We start from the raw sequence: 22,287 nt of genomic DNA on the forward strand, positions 1-22,287 counted from the left end.
TGGTTACAAGTTCAGAAAGGTCCCATGAATCAGGTGTGTGTGTGTGTGTGTGTGTGTGTGTGTGTGTGTGTGTGTGTGTGTGTGTGTGTGTGTGTGTGTGTGTGTGTGTGTGCACCTACTGGGTGTGTATGTGTGCAGCTACTGCGTGTGTGGGTGTGTGTGTGTGTTTGCGTCTGCATGCCGGCGCCTGTGCGTGTGTGCTCGTATGCATCTGAGTGTGTGCATTTGTGACCAAATATTTGTCATTACAACAATTCGAGGTTCAGGGCTGTAATGGGGAAGATGGCAATCTCCACAATAAAAGCAAAATGCTGTAGATGCTGGAAATCTGAAGCCAACAGAGAAAATGTTGGCTGCATCTGCGGAGAAACAGAATTCATGTGTTCTGAAGAGAAGTGATGCTGAACTTGAAATATTAACCCAGCCTTTTCTGTGGTTGCTCCTGTAAGCAGTATGAAGCATTAATATTTGTTACATGTGCAATCTTTCCCCCAGGCAAGGACAGCAAAGAGAATGATGATTATTGAGGATGCCTGAAATGCTCATATTTTGTTCAGTCTTTAGGAATTGTCAATTTCCTTACAGTTCTCAACCCCAACTTGCCCAATATCAGTTTCTGCATGCCAAAGCACCAATGTGTGCTACACTATAGGAATGAAGGCCATTCAGCCCCTCTAGTCTGTTCTGCCAATCAGTGAGATCATGGCTGATCTGTGGCTAACTCCATAAGGCTGCCTTTGACCCATATCCCTGAATATCATCGCTCAACGAAAATTTATCTATCTCCAATTTAAAATGAACAACTCCAGCATCCACTGCCATTTGTGGAAGAGCATTCCAAACCTGAACCACTCTTTGAAGAAGTGCTTCCAAACATCTTTCCGGAATTCTCTGGTCCTTTTCCCCTCATTCTAGGATATCAAACCAGTTTATCTTAGCTACCTTGTCTTTTCTAACTTCTAGTAAAAGCAGGTCAGACTTGTCTAATGTCTCTTCGTAATCCCTAAAGTCCGAGTATCATCCTTGTAAACCTGTTTTGAATTTCCTCCAGAGCCAAAAGCATCCTTCCTAAGGTGTAGTGCCCAGATATGCTCAAAGTGCTCCAAGTGGGATCTAACGAGGGTTTTGTATAACTACAGCATATTGTCCACATTCTTACAGTCCAGCTCTTCAGATATGAAAGCCAGCATCCCATTAGCTTTCTTAAATATTCTGTACACCACTTCATGGTATTTAAAGAGCTAGGCCCCTGAACCCCACAAATCTCATCAGACATCCACTGTATTCAACTTTGTGTTTCCAAAAAATACCTTGATAGATCCATTTTCAGTTCAAAACAGATAACCTCACACATCACCAACACCTTCCACCCCAACCTTCAGTTCACCTGGGCCATCTCCAGCACATCCCTCACCTTCCTGGACCTCTCAGTCTCCATCTCAGGCAACCAGCTTGTAACTGATGTCCATTTCAAGCCCACCGACTCCCACAGCTACCTAGAATACACCTCCTCCCATCCACCCTCCTGCAAAAATTCTATCCCCTATTCCCAATTCCTCGCCTCCGCCGCATCTGCTCCCACGATGAGGCATTCCACTCCCGCACATCCCAGATGTCCAAGTTCTTCAAGGACCGCAACTTTCCCCCCACAGTGGTCGAGAACGCCCTTGACCATGTCTCCCGCATTTCCCACAACACATCCCTCACACCCCGCCCCCGCCACAACCACCCCAAGAGGATCCCCCTTGTTCTCACACACCACCCCACCAACCTCCGGATACAACGCATCATCCTCCGACACTTGCGCCATCTACAATCCGACCCCACCACCCAAGACATTTTTCCACCCCCACCCTTGTCTGCTTTCCGGAGAGACCACTCTCTCCGTGACTCCCTTGTTCGCTCCACACTGCCCTCCAACCCTACCACACCCGGCACCTTCCCCTGCAACCGCAGGAAATGCTACACTTGCCCCCACACCTCCTCCCTCACCCCTATCCCAGGCCCCAAGATGACTTTTCACATTAAGCAGAGGTTCACCTGCACATCTGCCAATGTGGTATACTGCATCCATTGTAGCCGGTGCGGCTTCCTCTACATTGGGGAAACCAAGCGGAGGCTTGGGGACCGCTTTGCAGAACACCTCCGCTCAGTTCGCAATACACAACTACACCTCCCAGTCGCAAACAATTTCCACTCCCCCTCCCATTCTTTAGATGACATGCCCATCATGGGCCTCCTGCAGTGCCACAATGATGCCACCCGAAGGAACAGCAACTCATATTCCGCTTGGGAACCCTGCAGCCCAATGGTATCAATGTGGACTTCACCAGCTTCAAAATCTCCCCTTCCCCCACCGCATCCCAAAACCAGCCCAGTTCGTCCCCTCCCCCCACTGCACCACACAACCAGCCCAGCTCTTCCCCTCCACCCACTGCATCCCAAAACCAGTCCAACCTGTCTCTGCCTCCCTAACCTGTTCTTCCTCTCACCCATCCCTTTCTCCCACCCCAAGCCGCACCTCCATCTACCTACTAACCTCATCCCACCTCCTTGACCTGTCCGTCTTCCCTGGACTGACCTATCCCCTCCCTACCTCCCCACCTATACTCTCTCCACCTATCTTCTTTACTCTCCATCTTCGGTCCGCCTCCCCCTCTCTGCCTATTTATTCCAGTTCCCTCTCCCCATCCCCCTCTCTGATGAAGGGTCTAGGCCCGAAATGTCAGCTTTTGTGCTCCAGAGATGCTGTTGGGCCTGCTGTGTTCATCCAGCCTCACATTTTATAACCTCACACTTGCTTTTTTTAAAATCCATCTGCCACAGCTTTGCCTGTTCACCTAATCTATTAATATCTTGTCGTAATTTTATGCTGTTGCACAATACTTCCCAATTTTTTGTTATCAATCAGCAAATTTGGGATAGTTTACTTTTTATGCCATTTTCCAAGTCATTAATGGATATGGTGAATAATTGCGGCCCCAGCCGGGACACCACTAATCATATCCTGCCAATTTGATTACTTACCCTTCTTCCAACTCAGTTTCCTGCCACTCAACAAATTTCTTATCTATGTCAGTAATTTCCTCAAAATCCCATGAGCTTCCACCTTAGCTAACAGTCTTTTATGTGGGACTTTTATCAACAGCCTCCTTGAAGTCTGTAGAAACAATATCCATCTATTTATCTCTGTCCACTATCATTGTCACCTCTTCAAAAAACTCTGATGAGGTTGGTCAGACATGCCCTATCCCTCATGAATCCGGGCTGACTGTCCGTGATTAATTGAAAATTTTTGAAGTGATCAGTTACTCTGTTCTTGATCATATACTCCCAGCAATGTTCCCGCCACTGATGTTAGACTAATTGCTCTGGAATTCCCTCGGTTCCCTCGGTGACCCTTCTTAAAAGGGCAGACTGACATGAGCAAATTTCTAGTCTAGAGCTACAGTTCCTGAATCCAGGAAATTCTGAAACAATTTTGATGGGGACATTGACACCTATGGATAGAAACCATCAGGCCCAGGGATTTGTTACTTTTCGGTTCCATTAATTTCCCCATTGTTGATGATTTACTTAAGCTAATTTTATTTAGACCCTGTTCCTGTACCTCTGTTAATTTCTTTGAGACTTCTGCAAGCTATTCCTCCTTTTCTGCTATGAATACTGAAACAAAATAATTGTTTAGCATTTCCCCATGGTCACTGACAATATCCCCACTCTCAGCTTTCAGTGGGCCAATAGCACTCTTAAACAGCCACTTTTCCTTTACTTTACTATAACATTTGTTCTTAAGAACATAGAACATAGAACATTACAGCACAGTACAGGCCCTTCGGCCATCGATGTTGTGCCGACCTGTCATACCGATCTCAAGCCCATCTAACCTACACTATTCCATGTATGTCCATATGCTTATCCAATGACGACTTAAATGTACCTAAAGTTGGCGAATCTACTACCGTTGCAGGCAAAGCGTTCCATTCCCTTACTACTCTCTGAGTAAAGGAACTACTTCTTTCACCCCTCAATTTAAAGCTATGCCCCCTCGTGCTCGCCATCACCATCCTAGGAAAAAGGCTCTCCCTATCCACCCTATCTAACCCTCTGATTATTTTATATGTTTCAATTAAGTCACCTCTCAACCTTCTTCTCTCTAATGAAAACAGCCTCAAGTCCCTCAGCCTTTCCTCGTAAGACCTTCCCTCCATACCAGGCAACATCCTAGTAAATCTCCTCTGCACCCTTTCCAAAGCCTCCACATCCTTCTTATAACGCGGTGACCAGAACTGTACGCAATACTCCAAGTGCGGCCGCACCAGAGTGTTGTACAGCTGCAGCATAACCTCTTGGTTCCGGAACTCGATCCCTCTATTAATAAAAGCTAAAACATTGTACGCCTTCTTAACAACCCTGTCAACCTGGGTGGCAACTTTCAAGGATCTGTGTACATGGACACTGAGATCTCTCTGCTCATCTACACTACTAAGAATCTTACCATTAGCCCAGTGCTTTGCCTTCCGGTTACTCTTACCAAAGTGCATCACTTCACACCTGTCTGCATTAAACTCCATTTGCCACCTCTCAGCCCAGCTCTGCAGCTTATTTATGTCTCTCTGCAACCTACAGCATCCTTCGTCACTATCCACAACTTCACCGACCTTAGTGTCGTCTGCAAATTTACTAACCCATCCTTCTATGCCCTCATCCAGGTCATTTATAAAAATGACAAACAGCAGTGGACCCAAGACCGACCCTTGCAGTACACCACTAGTAACTGGTCTCCAGGATGAACATTTCCCATCAACTACCACCCTCTATGTTCTTTCAGCAAGCCAATTTCCGATCCAAACTGCTATATCTCCCATAATTCCATTCCTCCGCATTTTGTACAATAGCCTACTGTGGGGAACCTTATCGAACGCCTTGCTGAAATCCATATACATCAACTGGTTTACTCCCATCTACCTGTTTGGTCACCTTCTCAAAGAACTCAATAAGGTTTGTGAGGCGCAACCTTCCCTTCACAAAACCGTGCTGACTATCCCTAATCAATTTATTCTTTTCTAGATGATGATAAATCCTATCCCTTATAACCTTTTCCAACACTTTACCAACAACTGAGGTAAGGCTCACTGGTCTATAATTACCAGAGTTGTCTCTACTCTCCTTCTTGAACAGGGGAACCACATTTGCTGTCCTCCAGTCATCTGGCACTATTCCTGTAGACAATGATGAGTTAAAGATCAATGCCAAAGACCCAGCAATCTCTTTCCTGGCTTCCCAGAGGATCCGAGGATAAATCCCATCTGGCCCAGGGAACTTATCTATTTTCATACTCTGTAGGATTTCTCATACCTCTTCCTTGTGAACCTCAATCCCACCTAGTCTAGTAGCCTGTATCTCAGTATTCTCCTCGACAACATTGTCGTTTTCTAGAGTGAATACTGTTGAAAAATACTCATTTAGTTCTTATTGTCTTTTACATCCGCTGCAAGTTAATACTTTTTAGCCACCTATATAAGCTTCTTTGTGGCCTTTTGTTGGTCTTTATATTGTTCCATTCTGTTGGATCTGTGCTGATCTTTTCCTGATTGCCAGCAGACCAGAGAGATCCATGTTCATCCTTCAGCTGCTGTTTTTCTCAAACTGTCGAGATATCTGCTTAAAATGTGTAATTCTGTCTGGAATTTAACTGTCCACTCAACCAGGCTCAAGTCAGAGACAGTAGTCAGTTTCAGGAAAAAAGAACAAATAAATCATAAAGCTGACCAAGCTTTGACCTTGGCAAATAGACCTCCTTATCAAGTGATAAATTGCGTTCTGCAGCGCCTGTGACTCTGCATTAGGAAATCCTCCCATAGGCAGTTTGATACCTGCCAGAGTGAGCCGTGCATTGGGTGTTAAATGAAGGGAGGCTCTACACTGGCTTTCTGGAACTTCAAACCATTCACACTGAAAGCTGAGGCTTTGATTTGTTTAACAACCCCTCAACTCTTTAAACAAATAGGTTGCATTTATAAAATTGTTGAAACATCTCCATTAATTACATTGAAACCATTTTATGCATGATCCACCAGCAGAAATGTGATGATAATCAGACAATCTAAATTTCAGACTTGGTTGGAATGTTTGCAAATTGCAGTGAAGTAAATTATAATATATTATGTTGAAACAACCTGCGTAATTTCACTGGAGCCTCTGACTGCGAGAATATCTGAGCAGCTCTGACCTTGAGTCTTCTCTCTCAAACTGCCTTTGGCCTGTGTCCTACTCAAAGCTACAACAGTTTTTCCTGAGATGTAAGAACTTTTGAACATGGGGATGCATTGATTATTCACAAAAACATTGTAAGGTGAAGTTGTCTAATGTTCTGACTGTAAAAGGGGAAGCTCACAACAAGGAATAGCTGACACCTGTTTTTCCAGGTACCTTCAGGCTGAACTCCCAGCTCCCAGCCTATGTTATTTTGTTTTACAAATGCAGCCCTTGTATTTCTTGGGAAATGGTGTTCATTTTGAAACCTGTTGATGTTGGGAGCAGATCAAACATGGTAGCCCTTATGAACATGGAGCTAGGGCTGTGTCAATGGGATTGTGCAATGGTTTGGTACACAGTCCTTTGCGATATCATAGAGGTTTACACAAGGTTCAGTTGTTCCCGTCCAGTTTGATGGAGTTGACTATCTCTGAATGCTTGTTGGACATTTATTCGCAATGAGTTTGGGGCCGTTTCATCTGTATCCCCAGGGGTAGAGTTGAAAGAGAATGAGAGGAAGCTGAAGCTGACACTAGAGCCAGGAAGAGTGTGGCTGGCTTTGGGGTAAAGTTGAGGGAACCTTACTTTGATTTCCTATTGCCGCATTTCTAGTACAGAAGTTTGAATGTGTCTGCAGCATGAAATCTCCAGCACAACGACACCTGAAGTGAATAAAAAATGAAGTGGTATCACTGGAGCTGAACTGTGGTATTGTGAATTCCTCTTCAGTCTCACTTGGGCTCCACTCTCCCACACACAGAAGATCATAAGATATACGAGCAGAAGCAGGCCATTCAGCCCATAGAGTTTGGTCTGCCATTTAATAAGATCACAGCTGACCTGATTATCCTCAACTCCACTTCCCTGCCTTTTCCCCAGAACCCTTGATTCCTTTAGTGATTAAAAATCTGCCTATCTCAGCCTTCAATATACTTATTGACCCAGTTTTGACAACACCCTGCAGTAAAGAATTCCACAGATTCACTACCCTCTGAAAGAAGGGATTCTTACTCACCTCTTTCTTAAAAGCATGATCCCTTATTCTAAGATTACACCATCTGATCCAAGAGTCTTCCATAAGGATGACACTTTGCGTCACTCTCACTTCTTGCCTTCCTGCCTATTATTGTACATTCACTTTTCTCATCAAAGTCATTCATATATATTGTAAGTATTTGCAGCCCCAGGACTGATCCCTGATGCAATGTACTAGCTACAGATTGCCATCTTGAAAATCAAGATTTTGAAGGGAGATTTTTAAACGGTGATCCCAAGTTTTTCATTCCCATAAGAGGTAACAACTTCTCCACATCTACTCAGTCAAGACCTCTGAGGGTCTTAAATGATCCAGTCAAGTCGAATCCTGCCGTGGCAGAGGTAGAATTTGAATTCAATAAATACATGAAATTTATAGTATAATGATGACCATGAATCCATTGCCGATTGTCAGAAAAACCCATCTGTTTCACTAATGTCCTTTAGGGAAGGAAACTGCCATTCTTACCTGGTCTGGTCTGCATGTGACTCCAGACCCACAGTGATGTGGTTGCCTCTTAACTACCCTCTGGGTAATTAGGGATGGGCAATAAAAGCTGCCTAGCCATTATCCTCTCATTCCGTGAATGAATTTAACGAAAAAGCATCAGTCACCTCTGACTGTTCGAAACCCCAGCAGATACAAGCCCATCTGCCCATCCTTTCCCTCATTGTACAACTCACCCATTCCAGGGATAAGTTTGGGAAACCATCTTGGAACTACTTCCAATGCATTTATAGAATCATAGAATCCCTACAGTGTGAAAGCAGGCCATTCAGCACATCGAGTCCACACTGACCGTCCGAAGAGCATCCCACCTAGACCCACTCCCCTACCCTATCCTTATAACCCTGTATTCCCCATAGCCAATCCACCTAACCTGCACATCTTTAGACTGTGGGAGGAAACCAGAGGAAGCCCACAGGGAAAATGTGTAAACTCCACACAGACAGCTACCCAAGAGTGGAACTGAGCCCAGGTTCCATGTACTGTGAGCCACTGCGCTACTCATATATTCTGCCTTTAATAAGGACAGCAACACAGTAGTTGCTTGGGAGGACAGAACTTGAATATTGCTGAAAAAAGTGCATTTTGATGAAACTTTTAGTATTGCACCCATCAGGACAATTTGCTAGACTGTCAATTCAAGTGGAAAAACAATGTTTATACTGCATGAGAGGCCAAAGTTGACAAGTCACCGAAAATGAACAATGTTACACTCCACTTGCACATCTTTGCCCACTCACTCAGTCTGGCCATGTCCCTTTGCAGCCTCATTATGTCCTCTTCACAACTTACTTTCCTCCCTATCTTTGTGCAATCACCAAACATACATTTTCCTCATTCAAATTATTTGTGTAAATTGTGAAAAGCTGAGGCTGCAGCACTGCATCACATCGCTTGTTAAGCTTTGATGTGGCACTTTCGCAAATATCCATCCACTGGTTCTCCTTTATACAAAGCTCATGTTGTTTCTTCAAAGAACTCTCCTAGATCAGTCAAACAGGGTTTTCTCTTTCAGAAAATCATGCTGATTGCTTGAATACATTGAATTTTCTAAGGGCCCTGCTATAGCGTCTTTAATAACAGCTCCAACAATTTCCTCATGACAAATGTTAATAATTGGCCAAGAAAAATTGAAAGAACTGCTAGTGCTAGAAATCAGAAACAAAAGCAAAAACAGAAATTGATAGAGAAACTCAGTAGGTCTGGCAGCATCTATGGAGAGAAAGCAGAGTTAACATCCAGTGACCCTACTTCAGAACTGATTGTAGCTATGAAATGTTTGCATTTATACAACAGACTGGGCTGGGGGAGGGGAGATGGTGAGCAATAGGTAAAGATAGAGCCCAAAGAGAGAGAAAAACAGCTGGACAGAAAAGTCTGGGAGAATGAATAGCTGCTAACGGAGGCTATTAATAGCTGACAACGGATTGTGTATGGGGATTGGGGTAAGGATATGGCCTCAGGCTCTAAAACTGTTGAATTCGATATTGAGTCCAGAAAACTGCAGGGTCCCCAAGTGGAAAATGAGATGCTCTACTTCCAGAGATAGTAGGAACTGCAGGTGCTGGAGAATCTGAGATAACAAGGTGTAGATCTGGATGAACACAGCAGGCCAAGCAGCATCAGAGGAGCAGGAAAGCTGTACTTCCAGCTTGCACTGAACTTCACTGGAGCACGGCCGCAAGCCTGAGACAGAGATGTTGGTCAGGGAGCACTGTGGTATGTTCAAGTATCAGACAACTGGAAACTCAGAGTCATTTTCTCAGAGAGAATGTAGTTGTTCTGCAAGGTGGTCACTGAGTTTGCACTTTGTTTCTCCAATATAGAGCAGACCATGTTGTGAACAGCACAATAACTGGCCTGTGGGTTTCTGCTTTTGTCCCTCTGCCTTTTGAAATGAAGGAGTTACGTGCACTATTTTCCAGTCTAATGTAACCTTCCAAGAATCTAATGAATTCTAATAAATTAAGAGCAAGTGTTGAGTATTTCACCAGCCACTTCATTAAGATATGAGTATCCTATCCATCAGAATCCAGAGATTTGTCAATTCACAGTTCTAACAATTTGCTCAGTGCAGATTAGCTGGTGATTATTATTTTCTTGATTTTGGCTTTCTCCTCCATTCCCTCCATTCTCCAACTCAAACCCTCAGAATTATGTCTGGGATGTTACTTATTTCTCTGTAGTGAAAATTGATGCAAAATAACTCTTCGATTCAACTGCCGCATCCTTCTTTTTCATTATTCATTCTCCGTCCTCACATTTTATAGAACCAACACTAACTCCTTTCTCTTGTAAATATTACTAGGATCTCTTACTCATTCTAATTCAGCACTAATTCTGGGAAATCAATATGAAGAGTAAGTGGATCTTCCATATTTATTTTGAACTTTAAACCACATTATGACACTCTTCAGCAGGAGGAACCAGAGGTCAGTTTCTGTTTTACTATTAAGTAACAACACATTTTGGAGAAGAGAGATAATGGAAACTGCAGATGCTGGAGAATCCGAAATAACAAACTGTGGGGCTGGATGAACACAGCAGGCCAAGCAGCATCTTAGGAGCACAAAAGCTGATGTTTCGGGCCTAGATGCTTCATCAGAAAAGGGGGATGGGGAGAGGATTCTGAAATAAATAGGGAGAGAGGGGTGGCAGTCCAAAGATGGAGAGAGGAGAAGATAGGTGGAGAGGACAAGAGAGTTGCAGTGGGAGAGAGATCCCCCGAGGTTGGTCCGGAGGGTAACTTCTTCAGGTTGGGCATCCTGGAAGAAGCTTCGCAGTGAGATTAAAATTGCATCAGAGATAATGGGAACTGCAGATGCTGGAGAATCCGAGATAACAAAAGTGTGGAGCTGGATGAACACAGCAAGCCAAGCAAAGAGCACAAAAGCTGACGTTTCAGACCTAGACCCTTCAACAGAAAAGGGGTATGGGGAGAGGATTCTGAAATAAATAGGGAGAGAGGGGGAGGCGGACCAAAGATGGATAGAGGAGAAGATAGGTAGAGATGACAAAGGAGTTGGGTTCGGTTTTAGCTCTTAACCATCCAATTTTAGATACAGTTTTAAATCTGTTTGCCTTGTGCACTCTGTCTCACACTCTGTTTATCCCTCTCACTCTCTACTGAAATCTCCCCCTCTGACTCATATCTTGCTTTTGTTACCTTTTTTGCTATCTCTCTCACTCAATTGGATTGCATCAACCCTGCATTTACACTGTCAGTCCAAAATGTATGAAGATATTATTTGTAAGATTTCATTCACCACAGATGCTATCTGACCTGCAGTGAGGTTCCAGCATTTTGTATTTTTATTTCAGATGTTCTGCATCTGAAGTATTTTGTTCTTTGTTTTAATGTCTGAAAATCTTTGGAAGTTTCATGCAGTTCACAGAACCACAGAATTGTTACAGTGTGGGAAGATGCCATTCAATCCATCATGCCTGCACTAATTCTATTCCCTCATGCTAATCTCCTGTCTTTTCTCCAAATCCCTGAATGCTCTTTGTATCCAAAGAACCATCCCAATCCCTCTTGAATACCTCAATTGAGCCTACCCCACCGCATTTCTAGATAGTACATTTCATACCATGAGTACTAACTGTCTGAATAAGACACTCCATACTTTAATACCTATCTACCTCACACCCTCTACCTCTCATAATAAGATCCCCTTGTTTCTCAGTTTGACCTAGATTTATGTTGGAACATTTTAGAATTAGTGTGAAGTCACTTAATCCCGTGACCAAAAGACAAGAATGCAGTCGACAATCGCTGAGCCATGTGTGTGTGACTCACGAGCGGCTGAGACTTCCCAAAGAGTTACAAGTTTAGGGTATTCAGTGGGAGGTGAGTTTTATCTCAGTGACCTGACTTAAGTTCATTCCAGACCTCCCCAGTTTATGCACCATGATACTGCAATCCTGGAAATCAGTATGGGAATTACTGATTTTTTTATAATGTATAAAACTAGAAGATTGCATAGACTGAGTGATTGTTTGTGAAATAATATCACATAGAGGTAATCCAGGAGACTATCCGAACAAACAACAAGGATTCACTGCCTCTGGGGTTCAGTCACGGGTGACAGTCACTTACACTCCCTACCCTAATACCTACCCCCTTACACGTCCCACCCTAATACCTACCTCCTTACACGCCCCTCCCTAATCCCTACCCACCTTATACATGCAGACTAATGCCTACCCCCTTACACACCCCACCCTGACACCTACCCCCATTCACTCCCAACCCTAATACTTACCCACCTTATACACCCCACCCTAATACTTACCCACCTTATACACCCAACCCTAATACCTACCCACCTTATACTCCCAACCCTAATACCTACCCACCTTACACTCCCCACCCTAATACCGACCCACCTCACACTCCCCACCCTAATACCGACCCACCTCACACTCCCCCCCCCTAATACCGACCCACCTCACACTCCCCACCCTAATACTGACCCACCTTACACTCCCCACCCTAATACCTACCCACCTTACACTCCCCACCCTAATACCTACCCCCCTTACACGCCCCACCCTAATACCTACCTCCTTACACGCCCCTCCCTAATGCCTACACACCTTATACATGCCAGACTAATGCCTACCCCCTTACACACCCCACCCTGACACCTACCCCCATTCACTCCCAACCCTAATACTTACCCACCTTATACACCCCACCCTAATACTTACCCACCTTATACACCCTACCCTAATACCTACACACCTTGTACACCCTACCCTAATACCGGCCCACCTTACACTCCCCACCCTAATACCAACCCACCTTGCACTTCCCTCCCTAATACCGACCCACCTTACATTCCCCACCCTAATACCTACCCACCTTACACTCCCCACCCTAATACCTAGCCCTTTACACACCCCACTCGAATACCTACCCCCTTACATTCCCCACCCTATTACCTACCCCCTTACACCCCCTCCCTAATACCTAGACACCTTATACACCCCACCCTAATACCGACCCACCTTACACTCCCCACCTTAACACTAACGTATACTACACAGTTTACATTTTCTGACAGAAACATTGAGTAACTCAGACATTGCTTTAAACCAGTTTTCTTCCTGGTTACAGAGTAAAGAGATCGGTGGACAGCTACATGAAGATCTGATGAAAGTTTTGAATGAGTTGTACACGGTGAGTGCGATTTATCTCTTCTCACCTGTTCATAAACAGGAATCCTTCACTGTCTCTGCCACCATAATAACACCATGGCTAAATATAACACTCAGTGTCCTAGCAACCTTCACTTTGCTCATCACATGATGGTTACGTTGGGGAATACAGGAGTGGGAAGAGGCCATACAGCATCTGAAACCTGTTCTGTTTGTTGGCTGAATCTGAACTCCAGCTTTTATTTAATTTATTCCTTTGTGGTACATAGGCATCACTGGCTGGGTCAGCATTTATTGCTCACACTTTGTTGCCCTTGAGAAACTTGTCTCGATCCTGTAGCCCTTAACACATTTAATTCAACAGAAATCTTTCCATTTCAGGTTTGAAAGTTTCAGTTGAACCCCCAGCCTGAACAGTGTTTTAGGAAAATGCCTGTTCCTGGGAGAAGCATACTGATGGACATTAGTTGATGACAGATGTGTGTTTGACTGTATTCCCTCCTGTGGGTTTCATTCGCCTGAAGGAGTGTAAGTGGAATACAATCAGACAGGGGCTTTTCTGAGTTGTTAAGAAATCTCTTACTGGAAGATGGTTTGGAATCTGTTTATAAAACAGTGATCAGTCTGAGCAGCAGTTCAAGTGTATGTTCCAGTCTGACTCTTCTCTACAGTCTGGAATTCGAAACATTGACCCTCGCAGAGCTAAGGGTAGCCAGGGGAAGTACGGGTATCCCAGCAGTTACAGATTCCTGTCTTCAGGGAACAAGGAGGGGAATGTCACTGCCCAGTCCCAAACATTTTTATTGTTGGGTGGGTTTAACAAAAGTATCTCCAATGGTCAGTAAATGCCCTGCGGTTTGTCACTAACCAACACACTGTGGGGAACCTCAGCAAAGTTGGAACCTCCAACTTTGCTTCTCTCTCCAGTTTGGAACTTCCAATCCAGATGGAGTGTGAACTTGCAGTTCAAACATTCTGGGCTATTGATGTTGGTGGAAAGTGAACAAACAGACATTTTGTGTTGATTTGAGGTCCGTCCACAGTTTCTAACATCAATCCCTAATGTTTACAAAGAGAGAAAATTGGAGTAGCCCATCAAAACTGTTCAACATGATCATGGGTGATCAACACCATCCTCCTGCACTCTCCCAACATCCTTTGACATCTTTAAACTCTAAATATTTGTTTCTCTCTTAATTATAGAACATAGAACATAGAACAGTACAGCACAGAACAGGCCCTTCAGCCCACTATGTTGTGCCGACCATTGATCCTCATGTATGCACCCTCAAATTTCTGTGACCATATGCATGTCCAGCAGTCTCTTAAATGACCTCAATGACCTTGCTTCCACAACTGCTGCTGGCAACGCATTCCATGCTTTCACAACTCTCTGTGTAAAGAACCCGCCTCTGACATCCCCTCTATACTTTCCTCCAACCAGCTTAAAACTATGACCCCTCGTGTTAGCCTTTTCTGCCCTGGGAAATAGTCTCTGGCTATCAACTCTACCTATGCCTCTCATTATCTGGTATACCTCAATTAGGTCCCCTCTCCTTCTCCTTTTCTCCAATGAAAAGAGTCCGAGCTCAGTCAACCTCTCTTCATAAGATAAGCCCTCCAGTCCAGGCAGCATCCTGGTAAACCTCCTCTAAACCCTCTCCAAAGCATCCACATCTTTCCTATAATAGGGCGACCAGAACTGGACGCAGTATTCCAAGTGCGGTCTAACCAAAGTTTTATAGAGCTGCAACAAGATCTCACGACTCTTAAACTCAATCCCCCTGTTAATGAAAGCCAAAACACCATATGCTTTCTTAACAAGCCTGTCCATTGGGTGGCCATTTTAAGGGATCTATGTATCTGCACGCCAAGATCCCTTTGTCGCTGAGCCTTCGTGTAGAGAAGTCCACAGGGTCACAACCCTCTGAATGAAGATATTTCTCTGCACCTCAGTTTGAGATGGTCACCCCTGTTTTCTGAGGCTAACACCACTGCCCGCCAACTTTGTTCTGGAACCCCTGGCCAGGTGGAACATCATCCCTGTATCTAGTCTGTCCAACACTGTTGGAGTTTCAATGAGATCCACTCTCATACTTCACAACTTCGGAGAATATAGACCCAGCCAAAATAATCTCTCTCATAGGACAGTCAGGGAATCAGCCTGGTGAATCTCAGCTGCACTCTTTCTAATGACAAGTCTATCTTTTCTCAGGTAGAGAAGCCAGAACTGCACACAAAACTCGAGGTGCGGTCTCATTGAGGCCCCATACAGGGACCACAAGACTTCCTCATTCCTATACTCAAACGCTCTTGTAATAAAAGGCAACATGTTGTATGCTTTCCGAATTGCTTGCTGCAGCCAGGTGCTTCCTTTCAATGGCCAACATACAAGGACATCCACATCCTTTTATACATTAGCCTTTCTCAATCTATCACTGTTTAAACAGTATTCTACCTTTATGTTTTTCCTACTAAGTGGACAACTTCACATTTATCCATGTTATATTGCAATTCCCCTGTATCTGGCCACTCAGTTAACTTGTCTAAATCACCCTGAAACCTCTTTTCATTCCCCTCACCACTCACACTCCTGTCTAGTTTTGTGCCATCAGCAAACTTGGAAATATTCCACGTCATTCCCTCATCCAGATTATCAATATTCATGGTGAGAAATTGGAGCCCAGACACTGATCTCTGTGATAGCGCATTGCACATTGCCTTCCACTCTGAAAAGGCCCCATTTATTCGAACGCTGTTTCCTGTCTGCTAACTAATTCTCAATCCATGTCAGTATATTATCCGTAACCCTGTATGCTTTGATTTTGCGCACGACCCTCGTAAGTGGAACTTTATCAAGTTTTCTGAAAAATCCAAATATGTCACATCCACTGTTTTTCCCTCATCTATCCTATTAGACGCATGCTCAAAAAACAACTGTAGTGGGTTTGTCACATTATCATATTCCCTATTTGTGTAATCCTGGTGGTACCTTTAAAGTACTTTGTCTCACCCTTTGTAGTAGACTCCAGCATTTTCCCTTTTGCTGATATTAGAATAAAATAGGATATTCTTTATTATCATGTGTACTGCAGTACAGAATTATAGAAGTACAGTAAAAAATTTTACAATATTGCCTCTTATGGCACCATCTTTGGTACAAGTACCTGAGTACAGGTCTTCGATACAAAAGAGGAATGATAGAAGAAAAGTGGTTGCATTACTTTACAGTGTATAAAGACGAAGTTGACTTAGTTAAAGGATTGACTTTACAGTCAGATATTAAAAAAATCAAATAAACATGACATTGCAGTAGCTCAGGCAGGGGCTTCCATACATGGTTTGGCCACCTGCATCCTCCAGCTAACCAGCCTGTAATTCCTGGTTTTCTCCATCCCTCTTTTTTCTAAAACAGTTTGCCACCATTTAATCTGCCGGGACTGTTTCAGAATCTATGGACTTTTGAAAGATGACGCTTCCAGTGTTCTCATGGCCACCCCCTTTAGTACGCTGGAACATAGATTATCAGGCCCTGGGGATATATCAGTTTTCAATTCAATGACTTTTCGACAAACACAATTTTTTTTTACTAATTTCCTTCAATTCCTTTCCCAAAAGACTTGCTTCTCTGGCAGTCCTGGAAAGTTACTTTTGTTGTCTTCTGGGAAGACTGAACCAAAGTATGTTTTTTAACTATTCTGCCGTTTCCCTCGTCTCTGTTTTCATTTCTCCCATTTCAGTCTGTAAGGGGCCTTTGTCTTCACAAACCTTTTCCTTTTCACATCCGTATAAAGACTCTTGGATTGCACTTTCTGTTACTTCACATTTATGTTCAAAAGCAATGTCGATGACTCTTAACTAACCTCTGGACAATTGAGATGGGCAATAAATGCTGACCTAGCCACTGATGCCCTCATCTCATGAACAATTTGTTTAAAAAACAGAGAATGAAGCTCCATCCACCTTTGAGAAATTTTTGTTCCAACAGAACTGAGCCACAGCACCTGACAAGAAAGAAGGTCATTTTGAGATCTCCAGCTGAGGAAGTTATTTTGGAGACTGGCCATTAGTTTCTGATCCTGCCTTAATCAGGTAGTGGTGTGTAGGAAGTGGCTGGACGGCAGAAATCTTTTAATGCATTGCCCACCTGAAAAAAATACACTTGATTACTACAATGGGAGTAAATGCAGGGTAGTATACAGGAGCCTTTCAATGCCTCGGTGTTGTGCAGTCTCTGAGTCATTTAGAAAAGAGGCAGACAGGATCTGTTTGAAGTTCGAACGAAGAGGTTATAATGTCAAGGCTTCACTCTTTAATGAGGTGTTGGGCAGCAACTGAAAGGCAGTAGAAAATAAGTCACTCAGCAAGTCTACATCATCCTTGAGGCAGTGACTTTGAGGTTGCATGGTCATGTAATTAATGGCTGCTGTGGAAAGATGACTCCAGATTTAGTCATGAAAGCAGCTAGAGAGTAGATCCAGTTGTCTCTGTCAGAGTAATAAAGGTCTGATAACTCCAAACATGGCTGCCTGTTGGTCACGTAAGCCTCTCCAATGGACTATCGTGGAGGAGGGGCAGAACTCTCTTCCCAACAACACAAGTAGACCATTCAGCCCATCATTACACATCGATATTTATTCTTCCCGGGCAAAGTTTTCCCAATCCCTTGTGCCTCCTTCATTTATTCTTCCTTCTAGGTCTGTCTAATCAATGTCTAGATGTTGGCACAACATTGTTAGAATCATGACTTTGCTTTTCACACATTTGTTAATTTACTTCCAGAGTTACACTGCTTTGACCCGGACCCTGGGTCACTGCAACATATTGTTTCTGTTGATTCGGTCCCGTTCCGTTACAGTTTCAAACAGCTCTATTTGATCACCTTTTACTCTCTGCCCTCCTAATGTAAACACTCCTAATTTAGTGTCATTTTACACTCCACTCCCTTCCCCTAACCTTCAACAACCAATTAGTCAATACGGGATACTTATCTTCATTAGCCAGTGTGTAGAATTTAGAAGCTTGTTACAATTTCATAAAACATTAACTGGGACACAGATGGAATATTGTTTGCAGTTCTGCTCGACACACCTTCAGAAAGATGTGATTACACTGGACAGGGTGCAGAAGAGATTCACCAGGATGTTGCCTGGGATGAAAAGCCTCAGTTATGAGGAAAGACTGGATAGGTTGAGTTTGTTTTCCTTGGACAGCGGAGGCTGAGGGGGGATCTGATTGAGGTATACCACATAATGAGAGGCATAGACAGAGTAAATCGTGAAAATCTTTTCCCCATGGCAGCTATGTATAAGACTAGAGGGCATATGGTTAAGTTAAGGAGAAAGTGGTTGAGACAAGATTTGTGCAAGAGTCTTTTTCGCTCAGAGAGTGGTAGAGATACGGAACGTGCTGATTGAGAGGGTGGTAGAGGCAGGTACTGTGGCAACATTTAGGAAGCATCTGGATGAGCACTTGAAATGTCGGAGCATAGTAGGCTATGAACCAAGTGCAGGTAAATGGGATTAATGTGATTTGGTGTTTGTTGGTCAGCATAGACATGGTGGGCCAAAAGGCCTCTTTCTATTACTCTGTGTCCTAGAGATTGTCAGGAGTTTGAGGAGTGGAACTGATACCATGATACTGTGAGTTCAATGACTATTGATGCTGTGGTCCGCATTCAGCCATTGCTGCCTGGAGTTGGTCAGAATAAAGTATTAGAACATAGAACATAGAACAGTACAGCACAGAACAGGCCCTTCAGCCCACTATGTTGTGCCGACCATTGATCCTCATGTATGCACCCTCAAATTTCTGTGACCATATGCATGTCCAGCAGTCTCTTAAATGACCTCAATGACCTTGCTTCCACAACTGCTGCTGGCAACGCATTCCATGCTCTCACAACTCTCTGTGTAAAGAACCCGCCTCTGACATCCCCTCTATACTTTCCACCAACCAGCTTAAAACTATGACCCCTTGTGCTAGCTATTTCTGCCCTGGGAAATAGTCTCTGGCTATCAACTCTATCTATGCCTCTCATTATCTTGTATACCTCAATTAGGTCCCCTCTCCTCCTCCTTTTCTCCAATGAAAAGAGACCAAGCTCAGTCAACCTCTCTTCATAAGATAAGCCCTCCAGTCCAGGCAGCATCCTGGTAAACCTCCTCTGAACCCTCTCCAAAGCATCCACATCTTTCCTATAATAGGGCGACCAGAACTGGACGCAGTATTCCAAGTGCGGTCTAACCAAAGCTTTATAGAGCTGCAACAAGATCTCACGACTCTTAAACTCAATCCCCCTGTTAATGAAAGCCAAAACACCATATGCTTTCTTAACAAGCCTGTCCACTTGGGTGGCCATTTTAAGGGATCTATGTATCTGCACACCAAGATCCCTCTGTTCCTCCACACTGCCAAGAATCCTATCCTTAATCTTGTACTCAGCTTTCAAATTCGACCTTCCAAAATGCATCACCTCACATTTATCCAGGTTGAACTCCATCTGCCACCTCTCAGCCCATCTCTGCATCCTGTCAATGTCCCGCTGCAGCCTACAACAGCCCTCTATACTGTCAACGACACCTCTGACCTTTGTGTCGTCTGCAAACTTGCTGACCCATCCTTCAATCCCCTCATCCAAGTCATTAATAAAAATTACAAACAGTAGAGGCCCAAGGACAGAGCCCTGTGGAACTCCACTCACCACTGACTTCCAGGCAGAATATTTTCCTTCTACTACCACTCGCTGTCTTCTGTTGGCCAGCCAATTACATCAGCATTCCTGACATTATGTAGACCACTGGGACTTTACCACAGCAAGGCCAAATAGAGAATCACCTTTCTGTGTCTGGATTGGGATCTGCAGCTGTCTGGATCTCAATTGTTTTTCTGGTTTGATTTGGAAAGAATTAGTTGATCGTGCATGACGTAGGTTGGTCAGTGAAAGATGAAGATATAAGGAAGGATAAATATTCTGAAATTTTACTGGATTAACTTTAGGAACCAGAAAATATTCCTGTGGCATTTTCGTTCAGATTAAATAGATGAATGGAATCTAAAATAGGCAAGCATGTAAATAGGCAGTGAGAGAAGGAGATTGATAGATCAGAAGTCTGTTATGGGAACAAGAGTAGACCATTCAGCCCCTCAAGCCTGCTGTGCTATTCTTGATCATGGCTGATCATGAACCTCAGCATCATATTCCTTTGCTATCGAATGGTTGGATAAGGAATTGTACCTAACCATGTCTGACTTCAATCTGGACTGTCTGGAAGGTGCCCCATTGTCAGTAAGTTTGCTTGTGTTAGTACACCCTTCCATTAAAAACTTCAAACAGGTGCCTCTTTGGAAGGTTTATAGACACATCACGATGGTGATGGCTTCAGAGGATTTGAAACCTTTAATAGATCCTTGTCTAACATCTGGCACTGGCTTCCGTGAGCTGTCTCACATTAGCCTTCATTATAGTGGCTCTGCAATAAGGGAGCCAGATTTCTGTGGGGATATGTGTGATTGTGTAAACTAGTGGCTAGACTGCTCTTAGGTCTTGATCTCACTCCAACTAATCTAAAAAGAGAACCAAATATCTGCTGAGGTCACAATTCTGTTTTGAAGTGCCTGAACTCATGGTCAGAGTGTCCTGTGCTGGCCTATTTTGAGTGTGGTTCCACCTTGTTTGTGATATTTTAATTTTTTTTTATGGTCGCCTCTTGGGAACAGAAATGACTGGAAAAGTTCTGTTGCCCCCTTTCAACAAAAAGAAAACAGCCTCTTGGCCACAGCCTGTTGCATTGTCGCAGATGAAAACTTTTTTTTTCTTTTCTAATATTTATCTGGGTTATCTTTAGTTCCTCTTTCATTGTCCCCGCTCTGAAGCAACTCCGTATTTTATGGGTTGAAAAGTGTGAAGTTGGGCTCAGTCTGAATGCCTGAATCCTGTCACAGGCTCTATCACAGCATGAGCTCCAGAAGCAGAGTCTGCACCAGCCTGTGTACCTGTCTTTAGGATAGGGCTGTCTCTTAGCAAATAAATCTCCTGCCTTCCCTCTCCACTGTCAGTCAGCCCAGCTCCAAATCCCTGCAGCAACAAACTGCACGCCTTGTACTTCAAATCTTTTTCAGTCCCGAGAATGTAGAATCACGAGGAGGCCAATCAGGCAATTCTTCTAATAAACCTGCACGTTGTTTCCGTAGCATTGACCATCTATCCCCCAGGGGAAAGTGGTGAGGTACCCATTTATTAGAAGAATTTGAATCCCAACAGTATGGAAGCAGGCCATTCAGCCCAACAAGTCCACGCCACCTCTGAAGAGCATCCCAACCAGATACACCACCCTACCCTATCACTGTAATCCCGCTTTTCCCATGGTTAATCCACCTAACCTGCACATCTTTGGACTGTGGGAGGAGACCGGAACATCTGGCGGGAGCCAATACAGACACGGGGAGAATGTGCAAACTCCACACAGACAGTCACCCGAGGCTGGGATTGAACCTGGGCCCTGGCGCTGTGAGGCACCAGTGCTAACCACTGAGCCACGGTGCCACCCATAAAGCAGAAAAGCATGCCTGCTTCTCACACTCCTCCGAATTAAGTTCAAGGTGGGAGGGCTCATTACCAAACTTCCTGGCCCAGCACTAGTTAACACCTCTCTGTAGCCAGTTGAAGAGATTTTAGGGGTCTCAGTTCAATACCAACTGCAAATGAGTCTCTCGCCCTGTGCTGTTCCCGACTGGTCACCCTGTGTGGCCAGCTGGTCACGTCATTGGTAATGTGGGGGGTCACTCTCAATAAGGGCTACTTGCTGAGAGAATATCCTGAATATGGGAATGCTGAAACTTCCAGTCTGTCATGAATCTGTTATTCACACATATGCCTTTGAGTGGCTGCATGAATCCTTCAGCCTGACCAAGGCGTTTTTCCCAGTAGGTTCCCAGAAGGGTGTGAGGTTTAAAAAAGTGTAAATAATTGCAGAACTTTGTGGTTTGTTGCTTTTCTGCAACTGTTCCCCATGTGAGTGATTGTTGCCAGTGAACTTTGTAAATACAGCACATGGATCAGGACAAGATAATGGGCAAGGTCACACTGGAAGCTCACAAACCTATCAATTTCAGAGTGGCACAGATGATGGATGGAAGAAAAGATTCTCACAGTTTTAATTTCTGGAATAGGGTGGTACAGAGTGGAAGATCATAGCTCAGCTAGCTTGTGGGTTAATGCAGTGTTGATCTGAGGCTTGGGGCAGAATCAGTAACCCTGGGCTAGATTTCCACGTACTACAGTTCTGGGATCATGCTCTCATTGTCAAAGGAGACTCTGTAAT

The 22,287-nt window shown here is 44.0% G+C and overlaps 1 protein-coding gene across 2 annotated transcripts in view; it reads left to right on the forward strand.

The window, feature by feature from the left end:
- Positions 1–22,287, forward strand: part of srgap2 (SLIT-ROBO Rho GTPase activating protein 2) — a 253,415-nt gene that overhangs the window by 117,186 nt on the left and 113,942 nt on the right. For both annotated transcript variants that reach the window (XM_059653296.1, XM_059653297.1), the window contains exon 4: positions 12,924–12,986. In XM_059653296.1, the coding sequence (XP_059509279.1) occupies positions 12,924–12,986 (63 nt within the window). The remainder of the gene's footprint in view (positions 1–12,923; positions 12,987–22,287) is intronic.

Source organism: Stegostoma tigrinum, chromosome 21, assembly GCF_030684315.1.
Source record: "Stegostoma tigrinum isolate sSteTig4 chromosome 21, sSteTig4.hap1, whole genome shotgun sequence".
Taxonomy (NCBI): Eukaryota; Metazoa; Chordata; class Chondrichthyes; order Orectolobiformes; family Stegostomatidae; genus Stegostoma; species Stegostoma tigrinum.